We start from the raw sequence: 20,631 nt of genomic DNA, 5'->3' as shown, positions 1-20,631 counted from the left end.
AGGGGGAAATGAGCATTGCAGCCTTAAGGCTTGAAGCAGGAGCAACCTTTTAAGTGGTGTTGATAGCCCAGCAGCTACATAGAGAGCAAGCAGGGCACAGGATAGTGGAAAACTTTTTATTAGAAAAAAATCCTTCAATAGACCTATTTATTTCCTTCCTTCCTCTCCCATTCCTGTAAGAAACCACAGCTGAAACTGGCTAAGTTCTGGAAAAAACCATGGCAGTTGTTGTATAAAACTTAGAAAACCTCTTCCTAGCTACGTCTGCTGCTGCAGGCTACCCTGTGGTAGGTGTTGGTGGCTTGTGACCTGTGGGGGAGGCTGTGTGCATGCAGGTGCAGCCAGCATGCTTGAAGGCTAGCCTGGGAGAAACAGCACTTGGTTGAGCTGTCTGTCAGGCCACTGTTTGCTGTGACTTGTCCCAGGGGACCAGGTACAACCTGAGCTGTGAAAGGTTTTCCCTCTGCCTCCTGCAGCTCTGCTGGTGCTCAGGTGAACCAAAACCTCCTCAGCCTAGACTGTGCTTTCCTCAACACCCATCTAAAATGCTGGTTTGACTCAAAGCCTTCCTTGCCCTTTGCTGGTAGCAGCCCAGTGTTGGACCAAACCCAGCGGGAGAAGCTGGGGGGGTGAAACGTTCCCTTGCCCTTCCCACCTCGCCAAGCCTCCACAGTCAGGCCAGCACCAGTTGGCAGCCCGACAGTTACCTGCCCAGAGGCTCTGGCCAATACAAATCCTATTTACAGGAAGTGCTAGAAAAACACCAATGTGAAAAGAAACTCAAACTTGGTATGAAGCTTGCTGGTGAAAGTGCTGGGGAGCTCTCTTCCCCCCCGGTGCAGAGGTTAGTCTGTCACTTCGCTGTAATAGTATTTCTGGGCAGCGTCCGTCATCTTCCAGTCGGCCGCTCGGAACTCGATGATCTCCAGCAGCAGGAGCTGGGAGAGGGAGCTGAGCCCTTCCTGCAGCAGGAAGCCATCCCGCAGGAGGGAGAAGAGCTCGTCCATCCGCTGGGAGTTCATCTTCTCCAGCTGCTCGCCAATGCGGTGGAGCTGTAGCACCAGGCAGTCCACCTGCAGAGGAAAGAGAAGAGGGCTTGAGTACGCTTGGGTGCATCCCTGTGCAAGTCCCCAGCAGTCACTTAGGGATCAGCTGAGGCTGTTCCTTCTGTGCTGCATTTCCCAGAGGCTACAGTTCTGCTTGCCCCAAGCTGACAGGAGAGGCTGAACGTCTCTGGCAAAAGCACATCCTGAAATCCCCTGTGACAGACAAAACTCCCATAAAAAGGCACCCACAACAAGTGGAAAAACGTTAATGTCCTGCAGGACATCCAAGAGATGATGGCAAGGCTGAAGCTGAGGCTGGAGCAAGGAGGTGCCTCTAAAGGAACACAGGGAAGTGGTTGAATGTGCGCTAAAGCACCCGGCAAGTCCAGTGTCCCCTTGCAGCCTGGGCAAGAGAGTCACAACGAGCACCTCCATCCTGCCTACTTCTGGGCTTCAAACCCTCCTGCCTGGTGGTCTCCTTCCAGCACACGCTGTGGAGGCAGCTCTCCCTCTTCTGCATCCCCTGGGCTGTGCTGCTCCTGATCCTTGGCAGGCCAAGGGGGACATTCACAGCCCCTCTGCCCTGCACTCACCTCCTCCTCCTTCCGCAAGCTGTCAGGCTGTGCCAGCCGGAACAGGCAGTCGTACACAGGGTTCACCAGAGCCATCATGGGCATGTTGTTCACCTGCAAGGAGGCAGGAGCCAGGGTCAGCTCAGGGGCAGAAAGGGGAGAGTCTGCACTTACTTGAAAGAGCTGTTCCCTTGCTGCTCTTCGAAGGAGAAGAGCAGAATTCAGTTGTGCTGCCAAATGCCATACTGGTGGGATTTACACAGAGCAGACATTCAGACCTCCATCAGCCAGAGAAACTGAACAAATGGTGTAGGAAACATCCAGTTGTAAATGTTAGCAGGTAGCCATGGGGAACAAACTTGTGGCCACAGCATTTTTCCTGCCTGCAGCTCTACTTGCATCATTTTTACATCTACTCCAAGTGGGTATCCAAGCACACAGTGCACTGAGGGCATGGAGACAACCCCAGAATGTGGGCTAGAAATTACACAAGCACCTCACAGCCACTAAACTGTGGGGCACCTGGGAGCAGGCAAATCAGGGGATTGTAAACATCAGGTACAATGTGAGGAAGCTCAGGCTTTGTGACTCTTCCCAGAGGTGGCTCTGCCTCTCCAAGCCTGTTTGCTTGCCTGTGGGTAGCACCACCTCCAACAGCATCCTCCTGCTGAGAACCAGCTTAAGCTCCCACAGCTGAGCCTTGGAGCTCTGTCCAGCACCTACCCAACCCCCCTGCCCTGGTGTCCATGAAATCCTGGGCCCTTCCAGCAGCTCTGGGCTGCTCCTGCTCCGGCTCCTTACCCTCAGGTAGTCGAAGATGTTGCAGATGAAGGTGACGTAGCAGATCCAGGCCTGGAGCGAGCGGCTGCGCAGCTCCTCCCTGTCCTTGTACTCCTGCTGCAGCCGGTTCAGCAGGCTCCTCCGGAAGATGCTCTGCCCAACTTGTTTGCTCTCTGCCTGTGAGCCCACAAAAACAGGATGGAGGGATGAAATAAGGGTGTGAGAGGGGCAGAGGGATGCTGCTACCCTACAGAAGCCCTCCTGTGATGGCCCAGAAAGGCAGGAAAGCTGCAGCTAACTGCCTGTGCTCACTGGTTGCTGCTCTGGATGCTGCTACTGCAAGTAGCAAGTGGCAGAAGAGGAAAACTTGGCTGCGGGGACAGAGCACAGGCCTGGGGCAGAGCCTCTCCTGGCCCAGCCCAGGGAGAACCCACACAGCTGAAGTGTTTCACAGTGTGGACAGGAGGTGCTCTCACCTGGATGATGGTGTAGCAGATGCGCCCTGCCTCCTTGCTGAACACACAGTCTTTGAGGGACTGGTCCACAATGATATTGGCCACTTTCTCCAGGTCCACATTGCTGGGGTCTGCAGAGAGAAGAAAAGCTCAGGGCCCAGCACCCTTTATTCCTTGCTTGCTTTGGGGTAACTGGCAAGAAACCAAGGTACACCCTGCTGCATGGTGCAAAACCTCATGCTCGCTCCAACATCAAGTGTCACAGCCACTCACACACCAGCTGCTTTGGAGATACCATCACCAACAGATGAGTGGTCCTCCCAGGCTGAAGACACTGCCAGCATGATGGAAAAACAATGGAGGAACAAAGACGGTACAGAAAGGAAGTTGATCTGAATCTGAAATCCCAGCAGTCCTTCAAAGCTGGCTTAGCAGGAGCCAGACATACAAATTCCCACTGGGCCTAAAACAGAGATGTGACTGGTGAGCAGGAGACCCCAGGGGCCAGGAGGGCAAGGTGGCCCTGCAGCTGGGAGGGGCAGAGAACAGCACTGGAGAGGGGTGACAGGCCAGGCCTGGGGAGACATGCTGGGTTAGAGCAAGAGAGAAGAGTACCCTGAAATTAGAGAGAGCCCTCCATGATGAGAACCAGGAGCTGAGTTGGATCAGCTGCACCATAAAACACTCAGGATGGGAGAGGGGGCAAGAGGAAGCAGGACACAAAGACCTTCCCAGAGGAGATTCACCAGCTGGACCCAGTCAGGGCTGAACAGCATTTAGGAAACAGCTCTTCTGCTCTTAGCAACTGGTGTTTCTTAAAGGGGTCCAAGCATGCAGCCTTGTCTGCTGGCCGAGCTGCACCCCCCAGCGGAGCTGGTAAAAGGCTGCTGACCTTTGAGGGCTGTTTTCAGCAGCTTCTGCGTCTCGGTGTCGAATGACTGTATTTTGTACTCCTCTTTGCCCGTTTCCCCCATGACTGGATTCCTCAGGCCAAGCGTCAGGGCAATGGATGGGCTAGTGACAGTCCCTGGGGAGAGAGCACACACAGCTTGGTTGGATGCAGAGGCAGACCTCCCCCCAGCAAATCCCATCTAGTGCCGGAGCACTGGCTGCCATCTGACAACCCCCACCCCAAGGAAACTTCTCTGCTATTAGAGCAACCAGCTCCAGCCCTGGATCTGAGCAAAGCTTCACTCCCACAGCTTTTTAAGCCTTATTTCCTAATGGCCTGTCATAGGATTCCATCTGCAGAGCCTTTACATTTTTCTGGTACAAAAACTGTGTTGCTGTCTGTGGACAGCACACCAAGGCAGCCCCAATATATACCAGCCTCCTCTCAGAAGGCTTCCCTGTGGCTGTATCATGGAGAAGCACAAGCAGGAGCATCCCATGAAGCCTCTCCCTTGTGCCTTTGAAACACCAGTTCTGCTGGTTTCACACAGCAGCCTGGGAAGAATCAAAGTTGGCACCTAAACATCCAACACAGACTCACCAGAGTGAGCAGAGCCCCTGTGAGTCAGGCTCCCCCAGCTCCTGGTGGGGCACAGCAAGCTCTGCAGCCAAATCCCCAAAAGCAGCAGCTCCTATCTCATCCCCTGAAGCCAAGCAGAACTCTGCAGCACCAACAGTGCTCCTAAGGAGTCTCTAATTTCCTTCCACTTCGTGCTAGAGTGAAGACAGCAAGGAGGTACACATAGAACAGAGGAGAGGAAGGGCTTGCTTTGCCACAAACATGAGATGATCAGCTGGGTTCAAAATGCTGGGCTGGCCAGGCCAGCAGCACAGACAGGAGAAGGCAATTGGCTAAAGGAGTTTTGCCAGCTCGTCGAAATTCCTGGGCCATTACTCATCCCTCTCTGCAAGCAGGTTCCCACCCGGATTACAGCTGACAGCCCATGGCCCTTTAGAGGCATGGGACACAGAATGAACCACCACCGGCAGCCCAGCCCCTCGGACACACCACTTGCCACGAAGCTGGGGCACAACAGGTAGAAACAGGAGTTTGCTGGTGGGTAGAGGTCCATCCCTGCCTTCCCCACGAGGCCCAGGGCAGACCCTGCCCCACATGATGACAACCTGCTCCTGCTGCTCTCACAGCGATGCTCTCACCTGCACAGGGTTACCTGCCCTGGGACCCACACGGAGCTTTCTTCCCCAGATGGACTCACAAGCAGCTGGGTGCCCTCTGTGCCACGTCTGGTTGGCAAACACCTTCCCAGCTGGCCTCTTCTCCTTCTGCACCGCCCTGCCCCCCGGATCTGCACTCACACCATTCTGCACCACCAGCAGAGTGGCCCCAGCTCTCCAGCAGCCCTGTGCCCCCCACCAGCAGCACCTCTGAACAGAAGGAAGCCGGCCGGCGGGAGCTCAGCGCTGCGCACAGTGAAGCACGAAGTGCCCGAGCCCGCCTAGCAGCGTCACTGCTGCCACCGCCCAGCACCTCCCGGAGCATCCTTCCCCACGGCCCCCCGGGAACAGGGCACGGCTGCTTTGAGCTGCTGTGCCAAATAACCCTGCCCAGAGCAAACCACAGCGTGTGAGTACGACCTGCCAGACCTCGTCTGCACCAGAGATCCTGGCAGCACCAGGACCACCCGGCTGGTGGCAGTGGGTGACACCGGACACAGCAGCACCCGTGGGTACCGATTCCTCTCCTGCAAGTGGTCCCCGCTAGAGGAGCTGTCCCAGGGACTAGCGTGGTTGGGGTCAGCACCCTCGGTCACCCTGGGTTTTACCCTGCAGGGTCACACCCGGCCATGGGAAGGGGAGGAAGAGGAGCAGCCTTGCTCTGCCTCCTCTGAGCAGCCACCCGAGGGGCACCACCAGCCGCCCGGGAACCGCGCCCCATCCCCGCCCAGCCGCAGGAGGAACCCCGAAAGCCGAGGCGCCTCCTGCCTGGAGCTCTGGGCCACCCGAGACTCCCGGGCACGCCCGCTGCCGCCCCGCCGAGCCCCAGCCCCGAGAACGGCACAAGCCGAAGGGCCCTCGGGATGGAGGGAGCGACGAATCTCGGGGAAAATACCCCACCCCCGGTGCCCCCGGGCAGGTCAGGGGGAGCCGGCCGCAGCCCCACCGACCTGCCGGCCGCCCCCGCTGGGTCCTCTGGCCACCGGGGCATCGTCGGAGCGTCCCGGGCCCCGCCGCCCCGGCCCCGCTCGCTCCCGGCACGGCCCAGGTTTCCTCTTAGGTCATTTCCTCGCCCGAGCCGGGGGAGGGACGGGCCGGGACGGGGCGGGAGAGCGGCTGCAGCCGCCGCAGCGCCACCGCCTGCGAGCAACGGGCCACGGCGGCCCGCGGGGCTCGTCCCCGGAGCCTCCGCCTGCCGCCACGGATGGCCCCAGTAAGTCCCGCAGGGCACGGCTGGCTGCCTCCTGGCTCGCCGGGGCATCCTCACCTGCACCTCGGGCACTCCCAGGTACGGCCAGTTACGCCCCGGCTGCTCGGTTGTTTCCCTGGGCACCTCAGGGAGCCCCCCCAGGCACGGGCGGCTGCTCCCCGGTCCCTCCCACCAAGCACTTACCCATCTGTCCCAGTCCCCTCTCGGGGCTCCCCCGCCGAGAGCTGCTGCTCTCCGGGTGAAAGCCGCATTTAACCCGCCCTTCCCTCCGGGCCGCGGCAGGCTGCATGGGGCTGGCATTGAAAATCCCATTAGAAAAGCTAAGGGAAGGGGAGATGCCCTGAAGCAGCTCGCTGCGAGAGGAGCCGCGTGTGGCACAGAGCACTGCACCGCTGTCTCTCAACTCCCCACCATTTCGCTGTGAAGATGCCTCAGGGGGTGAGGACTTTGAAGGGTTTAGAGCAGCCAGGCTGCTGAAACCAGAGAACAGCCTCAGGCAGGGCAGGTCCAGCAGTGTGAGAACACTTTCTGCAGCGCTGCGTGGCCTGGCTGCATACACACACAGCCAGAACTCATTCCCCATGGGTGCAGGGCTCCGGAGCAGCTGCCATGGGTGACGGGATGGGGGCTGCACAGACCGCCTCAGCTGATCCTTCTGAGTGTGGTGGCTCTCAACACCACCACCCAAACCGTCACCACACACCACACAGGAGATGGGGACAGCTCTACCTGCTGGTGGTGAGCACTCAGGAGCCAGTGATGGGAAGGGAAAACCAGAGGGCTCCTGCTGCCCCACGCTCTGGGCTCCAATTCTCCCTTTTGGGCAGCAGGAGGGCTCTGTGTGTGTATCCCGTGGGCTCCAGCTGAACCTATGCTCCAGGAGGGAAGGAATAATCAAACTGCAGCCAGACAGGAGCATAACAAAATATTTAATGCACCTCTCTTCAGAGGTAGGCAAGTGCTGTGCACATCATGCTCAGGGGCCTCCCGACAGCAGCAGCAGCAAAACGCCACAGAGGACAACAGTTCTAGGTCACAGGAGAAGCTTCACCCCAAATTAAATACAATCTACTCCAAGCTCCACCGTGAAACATTCCTTTCTTTTTCAAACACCATGCTGTGCAGCTCCAGATGAGCACCCTGAGGACAGGACTGTGGTAGGAACTCAGTGAGCCAGCCGAGGACACAGAGCGTTCACCACGGAACTTGTGCGTTGGTGTCCTGAACACTGAGTCCCCCCCAACAACCACGGCACAGCTTGCACTCAGTGCTTGGCCTGCTGCTGAAGTGCTTGTTGGATGCTCTGATGGTAAAAGGCACCAGAAGAAAACAAGTGCAACTGCTGAGCAGCTTGTGAGGCGAATTTCAGGCGACGCAATGCCCACTGATAGGATTACATGGGAGTGAGATCCCAGCTCTGCCAACGGGAAAGCCCCATGCAGTCTCACAGTGAGTCACCCACCCTGTGGAGTCACTCACACTGAGCTGCTGTCTAGTCTGAGAGCAAATCTGTCCCAGTTTATGGGAGAATAAGCTGACTGCAGACCTCTCCCCTCTTCCACTCCTCTGATTCCACGAAGTTTAGCTTCACAGGATGTGTGTTGTGCCAGAGGATCATCAGAAACCAGACCTGCCCTTCTAGTGCTCTGCACTGACTCCTGCCCAAAGAGAAGACAGCTTTCCTCTACAGTCCTCACCCCTGCTGTGACTCCCATTAGCCCAGTGCACCGGAAATTTACAAGAGAGATGCTGCTGACCAGAGGCCAGGGATGAAGTCACTGCTAGATGCAACTTCTAACACGCCACAGCAGAGGTCCTCACTTCTTTCTCCTTCACTCACTAGACCAGGTGCCTTCATGGGCTGCAACACTTACGACCAACAGCCCCAAGGGATATACAAACCAAAGCCCTCCGACCAGGGAGTCTCTCTTCCACAGCCTGGCACAACTTAAACTGGCTTTGCCATCTGTTGAATGGAGGCAAGCTCATTTAATGAGGCATGGAGGAGAAGACTACTCTAGAAAGGAAAAGCTGCTCAGTGTCACCCTCTCTGCAGAGCAGCCAAGTTACTCACCCCTAAAGCTGTTTGCCTGCATCACCTCAAGCTCCAAAGCACACTTGGTGAACATCACCTCAGCAGAGCACACAGTTTATGTCCTTTATTCTTTTACCCCTCTGTCAACCTAAGCAGCTCACCTCCTCCTGTTCCAGAGTCTGCTCACTTCCTGCCAGTCTTTCCCTGTTTTGTGCAGTTTAACAGCAGCTCTTTGACATGAAGTGGTGAAAAAAGAAGAGTCTCATAAAACTTAGAGAAGATGGATGGGATCCAATTTCCTATGGAAGCCCAGGTCAGCACAGAAAGCTTCCTGCTGTGGCCAGTCCTGTGGCTGCTAACCATGAGGGCATTCCTGTCCACCAGCAGGTAGCAGCAATCCCAACCTGTTTGTGCCTACTTCAGATGAGACATTCCTGTCCTGCAGAAGGATGTCATGAAGCTAAGTTCATGCTGGTTATGATGAGTTTCCAACAACAAGAGATGAAAGGCAAAATACTGTTACGAAGATTTAAGTGGGCTCTCAGAAGAGCCTAAATAACACAGAAAGTGTTTCTCAATAGGATTGAGAAACTTCACTCCACATTTTCTCCTCCAAGCAAACCATTTTTAGAGTACACTAAAACTAACACTAGTAGTAGGTAGCTAACACTACCTCTTTGAAGCTCACATTTTTATCAGCCTTCTGCCACTGATGCTGCTCAGTAAATTTAATTTTAGGTAGCCTGTCACCTGCAGTCAAACAGCCTCTCTGCACTCCAAGAGCTCAAACCACAGCAGATGCAGTCATTTGGCCTGGGCTTGCAAGGGATCTCTCAGTGAAAGAACCTCTCACAATAGCTCAGGGTAAGTGAGCAACACTGATATGCTCCAAGTCCCCAGGAGAAGTTGCATCAACAGAATGGAATTGGTCATTGTGGAACCTGGCCAGGCCTTTTGGGCTTAACACCCTGAATGCTGCAAAAGGGCCACGAAAAGCTCTGTGCTAAGATAAGAACTGTCAAAGCATGCTCTGAATAACTGCTGTGCTCTGCCCTACCCACCACTGGCCAGCTGACTAACATGCTTTTGTATCACAGGGCCTCTCCCTCCATGCCTGCCTTCCCCACACTGCTCCAACCACACCCTGCTCAGCTTGAAAAAACAGAGCATAAAAAAGGAGGAAGAAAGTAATTTTCCTCTTTTCCCCTGTTACGTAAATCAGAGTTGTTTTCCTGGGGTTGTAACCACTCACAAGCCCTTTGAAACTGCAGAAAAACACTTCCCTAGCTCTAACTCAATCATCTTTTCCTTGTCAAACACCATGTCACACCAACCAAAGCCCACTGGATGTCCAGTCCTCGCTTCTTAAATCTAGTCAAAACGTTTTCATCGCTTACCACCACTGCAGGACTGAAGATCAGAAGTGTTTTGAGGCCACTGCAGAAACACTTCCTAGAAACATGCAAAGGTGCTACTCAACAACAACAACAAAAGACATTTAGTAGTTTCCACAGGATTTTTCCTTCATTCTCCCAACTTAGACTAAATATTTCTAAGACTCTGTAAAGCATTTGTTTACTCACTGCATTGAGGCAAAGAACCCTGAAGTAAGAATTGGGCTTGTGCACTGAATCCCCTTGAAGAGGGGTTCTCAATCTGCTTTTCTGCTTGGCAAAAGGGTGACTGAAGGAATGCAGGACCCAAAGAAGTGTATGGCAAAACACAAAGGAAGACAAGTGGGCGCTTAGGATACAATCAAGCTCACCAGAGTTGAAGAAAGAGAAAGTCTGGGACAGCATGAGCCACTAGATTCTGTGTTTAAGGTGGCTGAGGAGATGCAGCCAGCAAGTGTTAATCAGGAAGCAGCAGCTGGCAGCAAAGAGAAGGCAGAGTGAGGAGCTGTGCACATTAAGGAGGTGTAACTGACTTCACAACAGCAGGACAGAGCTGCCTGTGCAACACTGAGGGAAAAATGTGCTGCAAGCAGCAGGCCACAGGGCAAGGAAAGAAATCTGTGCGGGTGCAGCGACACAAAGTGGCTTCATGTTGGGTAAGCAGCACTAGCCAGGCCATGATCCAGGCAACTGCAGGAATTCACCCACTTGAGCAGGTGCCTTGTGAGAGCTCAGGCTCTGCTAGGCAGTGCCTGCTTGGTTCTCCCTGTCCCCACCAAATGTGTGTGCTGATACTGGGGGAGACAGAGACAAAAGTGCTCAGTCGAACAACTTCCAGCAAAGCAGCTCAGTGTCTTCTCGCAGAACTGCAGTTGCTCTCTCCTGCTTGGTCCCAGGAGGTGACGTCCCACAGGCTGGTGGAGCTCTGATGTTTCCAGCATGCCTGTGACAGGGCAAAGCCACCAGTTTCTGCTCCTCCAGGAGAACACCAAGTAGCCACGTACATGTGCCTGTCAACCTTCCTTCCTTGGAGTTCTATCAGTGCTCTTTAGGGCACACAGCAAGCTGCAGAACAGCTCATACCAGAAGAAGATCAGGCCAGTAGAGACAGCAGCCTTCAGCAAGCTGGGTGAAAGGCCCTTAAAGAACCCACCTGGGCCCTCCTCTCTCATGATCTGCCTCATGCAGTCCAGGAGGCCCCTGTACGTCCGTACCTGGGAGAGACACAGCAAGAAGGTTAAACAAGAAAACTCCAGCACAGACTCCCTGGAAAGGAACAGAGACAACCCCAGACTACACAGGAACATCATCCAGCCATGCAGCCTGGAGATGCCTTTCTGGCTGTTGTTAGAACTGTCAGTTTGTGGAGTGGGGGTAGAGGAAAAAGCCACCAGTACTGGCTTATGCAAATCGTTCTAATTGAATGCCTGTACAGTCTTTATGCTGCCACAGCACCAATTATTCGTGGTACAGGTTTGTGAAGGAATGATTTCAGGTTTGAATCTGATTAGATTTAGAATCCTCCTGCTACTGGTGGTTTCCACCCCCTTCATTCTCTCAGGAGGGACAACTTTCCAGTTTTCTGACAGAAGGAAAAGACAGCTACAGCACCAAGAGGTCTCTGCACATGACCGTGTCACACAGTGAAGGTTTAACATCTTTCTGACACATCAAATTCTGCACCTCACTGGAAAAGCATCCAGTGCAATGGGTTAAGACTTCAAATTCACATCCTAGAGTTTCTTGAGGTACAGACTGATTTCTTCTGAGATCCAAGCAATTTGAAGGAGAAAATGTCCCCATTTCACAGAAGAAGAGAGAGTTCCTCCCATATTTGCCTTAGAGAGTACTTCGAAGTGGTAAGGATGGTGCTAAAGAACACTGGAAGTATTCAACTTGCTTTGAATTTCAGGATATTCTGGTACATAGGACACACTCTGAGCACTTGGTGCCCACTGCTTGCATCAAAATACTAAGTGCAAAAGGATCCTAAACAGCCAGGTGATCCCAGCTTAAAGCTGGCATCATCCTCTGCTAGGAATTTAGTCCTGAACCAGAAATACCAAGCTGCAGCTAGGAAAGTAAACTGAAACTCCTGTGCCTGCCTAACTCATCACCAGCTCTGAGAGCCAACCTGATGGAGATTAATAGAATAGAATAGACCAGACCAGACCAGACCAGACCAGGTTGGAAGAGACCTTCAAGATCATCGCGTCCAACTTATCATCCAACACCACCTAATCAACTAACCCATGCAACCAAGCACCCTGTCAAGTCTCCTCCTGAACACCTCCAACGATGGTGACTCCACCACCTCCCTGGGCAGCACATTCCAATGGGCAATCACTCTCTCTGTGTAGAACTTCCTCCTGACCTCCAGCCTGAACCTCCCCTGGCACAGCCTGAGACTGTGTCCTCTTGTTCTGGTGCTGGCTGCCTGGGAGAAGAGACCAACCCCTGCCTGTCTACAACCCCCCTTCAGGTAGGTGTAGAGAGCAATAAGGTCACCCCTGAGTCTCCTCTTCTCCAGGCTAAGCAACCCCAGCTCCCTCAGCCTCTCCTCACAGGGCTGTGTTCCAAGCCTCTTACCAACTTCGTTGCCCTTCTCTGGACACGCTCCAGCAAGTCAACCTCCTTCCTAAACTGAGGGGCCCAGAACTGGACACAGTACTCGAGGTGTGGCCTAACCAGTGCAGTGTACAGGAGCAGAATGACCTCCCTGCTCCTGCTGGCCACACTGTTCTTGATGCAGGCCAGGATGCCATTGGCCCTCCTAGCCGCCTGGGCACACTGCAGACTCATGTTTAACCTACCCTCAACCAGCACCCCCAGGTCCCTCTCTGCCTGGCCGCTCTCAGCCACTCTGACCCCAGCCTGTAGCTCTGCCTGGGGTTGTTGTGGTCAATGTGCAGAACCCAGCACTTGGAATGAGAAGGCAGACCACAACTACGCTGAACAATGTCATAAAATGATCCCAGCTTACTCATGAATTTATTCCTGTTACTAAGTGAGACCAATACTCAGCTCCCAGAAGTTCCCCAGGAGCTCCCAACCCCAAATATAAAGACGACAGGTCCAAGGGGGAATCAGCACTGCGTTCTGGTGCAGTGGACTGCCTCTGGGTTGCCTTGATGCAAATCCATGCTCATGAAAAATCAATCTCTTTCCAGCATTTCTCACCTGCCCGAAGGCTGCCCGGGCATGCTCAAAGCCACCCACTTGCAGTCTCTTTTTGAACACATCGAAAGGGTAGGTGAGGGTTTTGCTGAGGATTCCGGCACAGCTCCCACAGATGAGGTTCTTCATGTTGCCTGAGAAGCAGAAACAAGGAGAGGGGGAAAAAAAAGTTATTAGCAGGGAGTTCTGATTAAAGCTCATGAGAGGTAAATGCAAAAAAAACCCAAATCACTTCTCACAAGACGTAAGGCCAGAAAGGATCTTTGAGGTCACACAGAATTGTTTAGGCTGGAATGGTTTCCAGATCATCAAGTCCAACCATTAACCCGATGCTATCAAGTCTGCTGCCATGTCTCTCAGCACCACATCTTCACTGCTTTTAAACACCTTCAGGGGTGGTGATTCCACCACTTCCCTGGGCAGCCTGTTCCTAGGCTTGACAACCCTCCAGAGAAAAAAGAAGAGAGAAGAGAGAAGAGAGAAGAGAGAAGAGAGAAGAGAGAGAGAGAAGAGAGAAGAGAGAAGAGAGAAGAGAGAAGAGAGAGAGAGAAGAGAGAAGAGAGAAGAGAGAAGAGAGAAGAGAGAAGAGAGAAGAGAGAGAGAGAAGAGAGAAGAGAGAAGAGAGAAGAGAGAAGAGAGAAGAGAGAAGAGAGAAGAGAGAAGAGAGAAGAGAGAAGAGAGAGAGAAGAGAGAAGAGAGAAGAGAGAAGAGAAGAGAGAGAGAGAAGAGAGAAGAGAGAAGAGAGAGAAGAGAGAGAAGAGAGAGAAGAGAGAAGAGAGAAGACCAGACCGGAAGAGACCTTCAGGATCATCGTGTCCAACCCATCAACCAATCCAACCCACCTAAACAACTCACCCATGGCACCAAGCACCCCATCAAGTCTCCTCCTGAACACCTCCAATGATGGTGACTCCACCACCTCCCCGGGCAGCCCATTCCAATGGGCAATCACTCTCTCTGTATATTTCAGGATGTCTAACCTCAAACTCCCCTGGCACAACTTGAGGCCAAGTGCTTACCTCCATTCTTTCCTTCAGCTGGAAGCACCCATTCAGAAAACTGCTGCAGGATGTTGTAGAAGGAGAACTGGAAGCCAGCATATGGAAAGACAGCAACTATTGTGGGGGTCAGACCCCTGTAGAAAGTCCGAGGCCCCTCTGTCTGGTACATGGTCACCACTGCATGGCGGAGGTTGTGATAGATCTGGAGAATAAACAGAGACTGACTCTAGCAAAACAGACTTCAAACCAGCAAACCAACAGCCAGCAATCTCCAGTAATGAGGACAGGCATTTCCCACTGCCCAAAATGCAACCGGCTGATTTTCAGCACAAAGAGAGGAACCAAGTGACTCTGCACATTGTCATATAGTATCCTCAGCTAAGCACTTGTGACTCTTACAAGAAAGCTGACAGCCTTGACCTACCTCTGAGCCACAAGAGACTAATTAAAGGATGTCCCTTAGCTCTGCCTCGGCTGACGTTGTCCCCTACAGCCAAGCTGTGCTGCTGAGGGGAACAAACAAGGCACAGAGCTAAGAGCTGTGGCCTGAGACCACCTTTAGCCACTTTTTTAACAGCTCTGACTGCTCCCACAATAAAATTTATCCAACATATGTTGTGATTCTACTGCAGGCTAAGTCACAAATCATGAAACAGCTCTGACACAAAGCTGTATGAGTCTAGCTATTACAGGCCTAATTAGCATGGAGATCAATGCTTGCACAAAAAAGAGCATGAAATACAGGGAAAGGTGAGTGGTTTCAAATATCATCCCCACCATTATCCAAAACACCACTCTGTAAGTGGAAAGTTTCAAACACACAATGTTCTACAGCCTGGAGCATGCATGCTATAAATGGCCAACAGCAGAAATGACAATTGAGTTATCCTGGTAAGGGCAGTTTCTCCTCCTGGATCACCTGTCAGGAGACAAACACAAGCAGGAGCAGCCAGATGTCATTCAGGAAGCTGTGTCAACAGCACAGGGGGGAGCTTGGCAACACCACAAGCACTGCCCAGAAGCACCACCTGCTCCTTTAGGCTTTTCAAGCCTCCTGTGCTCACACAGGTGAAACATTGCTGGTGCTGTGTGAAATAATTGGTTTGGATTTGAAGGGACCTTAAAGATCATCCAGTTCCAATCCCATGCCATGGGCAGAGACGCCTCCCACTAGACTAGAGCTGGACACAGCACTACATGTGGGGTCTCCTCAGAGCAGAGGGGCAGGAATCTCCCCTCTCCATCTCTGGTCACTCTTCTGATGCAGCCCAGGCTGCCCTTGGCCTTCCTGGCTGCAAGTGCCCAGTGTTGACTCCTGTCCAGTTTCTCACCCACCAGCACCCCCAAGGCCTTCAGTGCAGGGCTGCTCTCAACTCATTACCCACCACCTTGCATTGAGATCTAGGATTGCCCCAGCTCAGGTACAGGACCTTGCACTTTGACCTCTTGAACCTCATGAGATTCTCTTCGGCCCATCTATTCAGGTCCCTCTGGTTGGCACCTTGGCTGCAGGATGAGGCCTGGCTGAGTGCAGCCAGCGCTGGCTTTGCACCCCTGGAAGGCTGAGGCATACCTTGGGCTCGCCCTGGGCAGCGAAGCGGGTGCGCAGCGTGTCGACAGGCTGGACGGTGACGGTGGCGGTGCAGGCGGCCAGGCCCCCGCAGACGAAGTGCACGAAGGACCCGCGGGCGTCGTAGGAGGTGATGTTGTGCACCAGCTTGGTCAGGCTCTCAAACGCCATGAACTTCCCAGAGACAAACACACGCGCACGGATCAACCCCTTGACCTGCCTCACTGACACCCAGCTTCCACTCCCCTCCTTCCACCAAGAAGGCTCCACCCACCGCCTGCAGCCACCTTCTCTCTCTGTCCTTCAAAAGTCCTCCCCGGCTTGCAACCTGTTGCAGCTTTGTGTGCTCAAAGGATACATCATAAAAAGCACCCAGCAGCCCCCGGGGGGGCTGGAGATACTCTGATCCCTGACACTTCCGCTAAAGCTTGCACTTAGGGAAACCTCTACGTGCCCTGAAAGGTATTTGCTGCACTACAGCTATGCTGTCCACTGCTCCTTCAGCTTCTGCTTGCCAACCATGTTGTTACTATTGACAAATCCAGCACAACAACGGTGTCTAAAACACCCTCAGCAGCTTCATTGTTTACTTTTTTTCACTAACTTGCTTTTAAGGTGATAGTATGAACCAAAGCAAAAAAAAAATACACAGGCCTGGAAGATGAGCAGCTAAGCTAAATGTCAGGAACAAACAGGGCTTGTCTGTGACACCTGATACAGCCAGCACTCAGTTTACTCTAGCTAGGCTGCAGGCTGGCCAGCCAGGCTGCTCAATAAGCTCAGCAATACTAACTTTAGACCTGTACAGCTACACACCTGTAAGACTGCAGCTGGATTGCATCAGTACAGGGAAAACCTGCACCTGCCCACACAGTCAGTCTGAAGAGGGGCAAAGCAGAACCCTGTCTACATGTGCTGGGCCCAGATGGTGTCTGGACACCTTACCTGAACAGCTCCATAGCCAACTGAAAGGAACTGAGCAGGGACATGGCCCTTCCAGAAGGCTACCAACCCCTCCTCCTGGAAGATGCGTTGTACAGCTTGCAAGATGCCATGATACTTAGCCCCTGGGCTTCTGGAGGAAAGCTGCTCAATCTGCAGCTAGAGGGAAACAGGGAAAATATTGTCAATTCCACGTCACATTTCAACAAGACTCAAGCATCCAGGAACTGACAAGCCTAACAGCCAACCAGTATGGGAGATGATGCTCTGCCTTCCCACAGAATCACATCTGCAACTGACTGAGATGTTATTTGCATGGGGCTCTAAAAGAATAAAACCAGGCATGCAACTCAAAGTAGGGATGATGGTGAAACAAAACTCAGTCAGATAGTGGAACTCATTCAGAAAAGCAGAGAAAGAGAGAACAAACTATGAAAAACATAAGATTCCATTCAAACACACAAGTTAGGTTAAACAGCAGCAGTGGACCTTGCATAACCTGTATCCAATGTAGGTGAGGGCTGCCCAGCAGATTTAGTGCTCTCTGCTTGCACAAGTGAGCTGTTCACCCAGGACATGACCAGCTCTGCACTCTAACAGGCTCTTTCACCCCTTGTCCCCAGAATGCCATGAAGCAGGTACCTGAAAGCGGATCTTGATGACATCCAAGGGACTGACAAGGACCCGAGTGACTAAGCCAGATGCTGATCCTGCTACAGCTGCTTCCACCGTGGAGACGCACCTGGCCTCAGGGTCATAGCCAACCATGCCTGCCTGGTGTCCCCGCAGCCTGGGCAGGGGAACAAGGGCATCAGTGAGCCCTCCCCAGCTGGGAGGCTCCTTCCCATGCCAAGAGTCGACAGCCTCACCCCATAAACCCCTTCCTCACCTCAGGAGCCAGAGGCACCGTCCCTCACCCCAAAAGCGACAGAGACCCCTCCCAGCCCAAACCCCTCCCGTACCCCAAGAACCAGACACCCCCGTTCTCACCCCAGACGCCACACAGGCAGCCCCCTTCTCACCCCAAACACCACACAGGCAGCCCCCTTCTCACCCCAAACCCTTTCCTCATCCTAAGCGCCACAGAGACACCCTTCTCACTCCATGACCCTTCCTCACCGAAAAAAATCCGCAACTCCTCCCCCGCGCCCCACGACCGCTCCGCAGGCCGGGACAGCCTCCCTTCTCCCTACAAGCCCCTCAGCAGGCACCGGAGGCTGCCTCTGCCCCGCCGCGGGCCCCGCCGCGCTGCCTCACCCGCTGCCGCCGGCGCCTCTGCGCCTCCATGCGCCTGCGCGCCGCGGGGGCCGCTGGGAAATGGAGTCCCCCGGGCCCCGCCCGTGACACGCGGGTCCGAAATGGCGGGTCCGGGACCCGAGCGCTTGGAACCCCTAAAGGCAAGGGCTGCGTAGGCAGCCGTGCGCTCCAGCTGGCAGTGAAACAAGCAGGGAGTGGGCTTGCCCTGCAGCCCTGCTGCTGCCCCCCCTCCCCACCCCCCCAAGCTGGCGAGGGGAAAGAGAATCACCTCCAAAGGACCCACTGTCAGTAGCTCTGCCACCAGGGCCTTGCCCTTATACAGTCACAGTAGCAACAGACATCATAGTATCATAGTATCATTCAGGGTTGGAAGGGACCACAAGGATCATCTAGTTCCAACCCCCCTGCCATGGGCAGGGACACCCCACACTACATCAGGCTGCCCAGAGCCTCATCCAGCCTGGGCTTAAACACCTCCAAGGCTGGGGCCCCAACCACCTCCCTGGACAACCCATTCCAGGGCTTCACCACTCTCATGGGGAAGAACTTCCTCCTCACCTCCAGCCTGAATCTCCCCACCTCCAGCTTCATTCCATTCCCCCTAGTCCTATCACTACCTGAGAGCCTGAGCAGTCCCTCCCCAGCCTTCCTGTAGCCCCCTTCAGATACTGGAAGGCCACAATTAGGTCACCTCAGAGCCTTCTCTACTCCAGACTGAACAGCCCCAGCTCCTTCAGTCTGTCCTCATAGGAGAGGTGCTCCAGCCCTCTGCTCATCCTTGTGGCCCTTCTCTGGACACCTTCCAGCACCTCCATATCCCTCTTGTAATAGAGGCTCCAGAACTGGACACAGTACTCCAGGTGGGGTCCCACCAGGGCTGAGTAGAGGGGGAGGATCACCTCCCTTGACCTGCTAGACACACATGTTTCTTCTCTCCATACATCTGAAGTACAAATCACACAATTTAATCAAAATGTGTTGTTTACAGCATTACAAAACAGCCAAGAGCTCCAAACCATGCTGCAAATCGGCTTTGTATTGACTTCACACAGTGGCAAACAAAGAGCCATAGACTATCCAGACACTTCCAAGCAACCACAGCCTGCTTGGCTGTGTCTCTATTTGAGCATAATCACCAAGACAATTGTTAAAGACCAATCCAAACCCTCCTCTGGGCCTTTTCCTTTTGTATACAGGATTCACAGGTGCTTTCTGACCCTCAGCAAAGGCTGAGGAGAAGCTGCACAGCCAAGACCGGCAGCTCCTGACAGGTAACCTGCCCACAGACCTCCTTAGCACAATGGAGTTCACTTCATGCAACAAACCCAGAAACAATCTGTGAGGCACTGATCAAGCAGAGCAACAGCCCGAGCCATGGTGGTTGTGCTTCCACAAGTCATGCCTCAATCTTCTCTCTTATTTCACCAGAAATAACTGGTGTGGTGCTGTTCTCCACCACTGGCTTCTGATGACATTACAGCCTGTGCCACAGGTGCACAGAGACAGGTCAGTAAAAAGCTGAGAAAAAAAACCCCACAGAAGTGCTGCCCTCCCACTGTTGATAGATACACAGTGTTCAGTCCTGAAAGTGACATGATCATTCCCAGCCTCTCTCCTTGCTACTCACAATACCACACCTGCCAAATGACATGGCTCTCCACTGACTTAATGAATCCAGCCACAGGACCACAGAACCGCTGAGGTTGGAAGATACCTTTGAGATCACCAAACCAAACTGCTTGCCTACAGCTCACAATCCCACTAAGCCACTGCTATTGCCTCAGCACCACATCCATGCATTTTTAAAAAGCCTCCAGGGATGGTGATTCCACCTCCCCAGGCAGCCTATTCCAGTGCCTGAGAACTCTTTCTGGGAAGAAATTGCTCTTAATATCCAAGCTGAACCTTCCTTGGCACTACTTGAGGCTGTTTCCCCTTGTCCTAGTGCTTGTTGCATGTGAGAATAAACCTTTATTTAGAATAAACCAAACCAGGTTGGAAGAGACCTTCAAGATCATCGTGTCCAACCCATCACCCAATCCAACCCACCCAAACAGCTAACCCATGGCACCAAGCACCCTGTCAAGTCTCCTCCTGAACACCTCCAATGACGGCGACTCCACCACCTCCCTGGGCAGCCCATTCCAATGGGCAATCACTCTCTCTGTATAGAACTTCTTCCTAACATCCAACCTGAACCTCCCCTGGCGCAGCCTAAGACTGTGTCCTCTTGTTCTGGTGCTGGCTGCCTGGGAGAAGAGACCATCATCTGCCTGTTTACAACCTCCCTTCAGGTAGTTGTAGAGAGTGATAAGGTCACCCCTGAGTCTCCTCTTCTCCAGGCTGAACAACCCCAGCTCCCTCAGTCTTTCCTCATAGGGCTTGTGTTCCAAGCCCCTCACCAACTTTGTTGCTCTTCTCTGGACTCGTTCCAGCAAGTCAACATCCTTCCTAAACTGAGGGGCCCAGAACTGGACACAGGACTCAAGGTGTGGCCTAACCACTGCAGTGTACAGCAGCAGAATGACCTCCCTGCTCCTGCTGGCCACACTGTTCTTGATGCAGGCCAGGATGCCATTGGCCCTCTTGGCTGCCTGGGCACACTGCAGGCTCATGTTCAGCCTGCCATCGACCAGTACCCCCAGGTCCCTCTCTGCCTGGCTGCTCTCCAGCCACTCTGACCCCAGCCTGTAGCACTGCTTGGGGTTGTTGTGGCCAATGTGCAGAACCCGGCACTTGGAGACCAACCCCCACCTGACTTCAGCCTCTTTCGAGGACTCACGTCAACCTCCTCTTCTCCAGACCAAATAACCCCAGGCCCCTCAGCCCTTCCCCACAAGACTCGTGTTCAAGGCCCTTCACCAGCTTGACATCCTCCAGCACACCTCAACCTTCTCAGAGCAAGTTGCCCAACTAAGATCAAACCAAATCTATGCTAAATGCTGAAGAGTCCAAGCCCACCAGGCCAGAGCACCCCTTACATCTGGCAATTTGACATCCTCCAAATTAGCTCGGTCAGTTGTAGTTTTTGCTCACTGAACTGAAATAACAGACAGATGCTCAAG

At 53.6% G+C, this 20,631-nt stretch overlaps 2 protein-coding genes across 4 annotated transcripts; both read right to left on the bottom strand.

The window, feature by feature from the left end:
• Window positions 1-102: 102 nt before the first annotated feature.
• Window positions 103-6,041, bottom strand: MIF4GD (MIF4G domain containing). 2 transcript variants are annotated; one of them, XM_068151552.1, is made up of 6 exons: window positions 5,931-6,041; window positions 3,746-3,880; window positions 2,875-2,984; window positions 2,420-2,575; window positions 1,640-1,732; window positions 103-1,073 (listed from the first exon to the last, which is right to left on the bottom strand). In XM_068151552.1, exons 2-6 carry the CDS (start codon window positions 3,825-3,827, stop codon window positions 846-848), a joined length of 669 nt encoding a protein of 222 aa, XP_068007653.1. In that variant the 5' UTR covers window positions 3,828-3,880; window positions 5,931-6,041; the 3' UTR covers window positions 103-845. The 2 variants fall into 2 exon arrangements, with proteins under 2 accessions (XP_068007653.1, XP_068007654.1); XM_068151553.1 differs by lacking the exon at window positions 5,931-6,041 and adding an exon at window positions 4,963-5,224.
• Window positions 6,042-7,098: 1,057 nt separating this feature from the next.
• Window positions 7,099-17,517, bottom strand: SLC25A19 (solute carrier family 25 member 19). Of its 2 annotated transcripts, none has more exons than XM_068151549.1 (7): window positions 17,364-17,517; window positions 16,952-17,099; window positions 16,313-16,468; window positions 15,371-15,541; window positions 13,816-13,999; window positions 12,800-12,930; window positions 7,099-10,833 (listed from the first exon to the last, which is right to left on the bottom strand). In XM_068151549.1, exons 2-7 carry the CDS (start codon window positions 17,075-17,077, stop codon window positions 10,633-10,635), a joined length of 969 nt encoding a protein of 322 aa, XP_068007650.1. In that variant the 5' UTR covers window positions 17,078-17,099; window positions 17,364-17,517; the 3' UTR covers window positions 7,099-10,632. The 2 variants fall into 2 exon arrangements, with proteins under 2 accessions (XP_068007650.1, XP_068007649.1); XM_068151548.1 differs by having other exon boundaries at window positions 17,429-17,517.
• Between the last annotated feature and the right edge of the window lie 3,114 nt (window positions 17,518-20,631).

The sequence above is a fragment of the Melanerpes formicivorus genome, unplaced genomic scaffold, assembly GCF_026170545.1.
Source record: "Melanerpes formicivorus ecotype bairdi unplaced genomic scaffold, bMelFor1.0.p_v2 SCAF_21, whole genome shotgun sequence".
Classification (NCBI taxonomy): domain Eukaryota; kingdom Metazoa; phylum Chordata; class Aves; order Piciformes; family Picidae; genus Melanerpes; species Melanerpes formicivorus.
The sequence above is the reverse complement of the archived record's forward strand: the minus strand, read 5'-3'. Positions and strand labels throughout refer to the sequence as shown.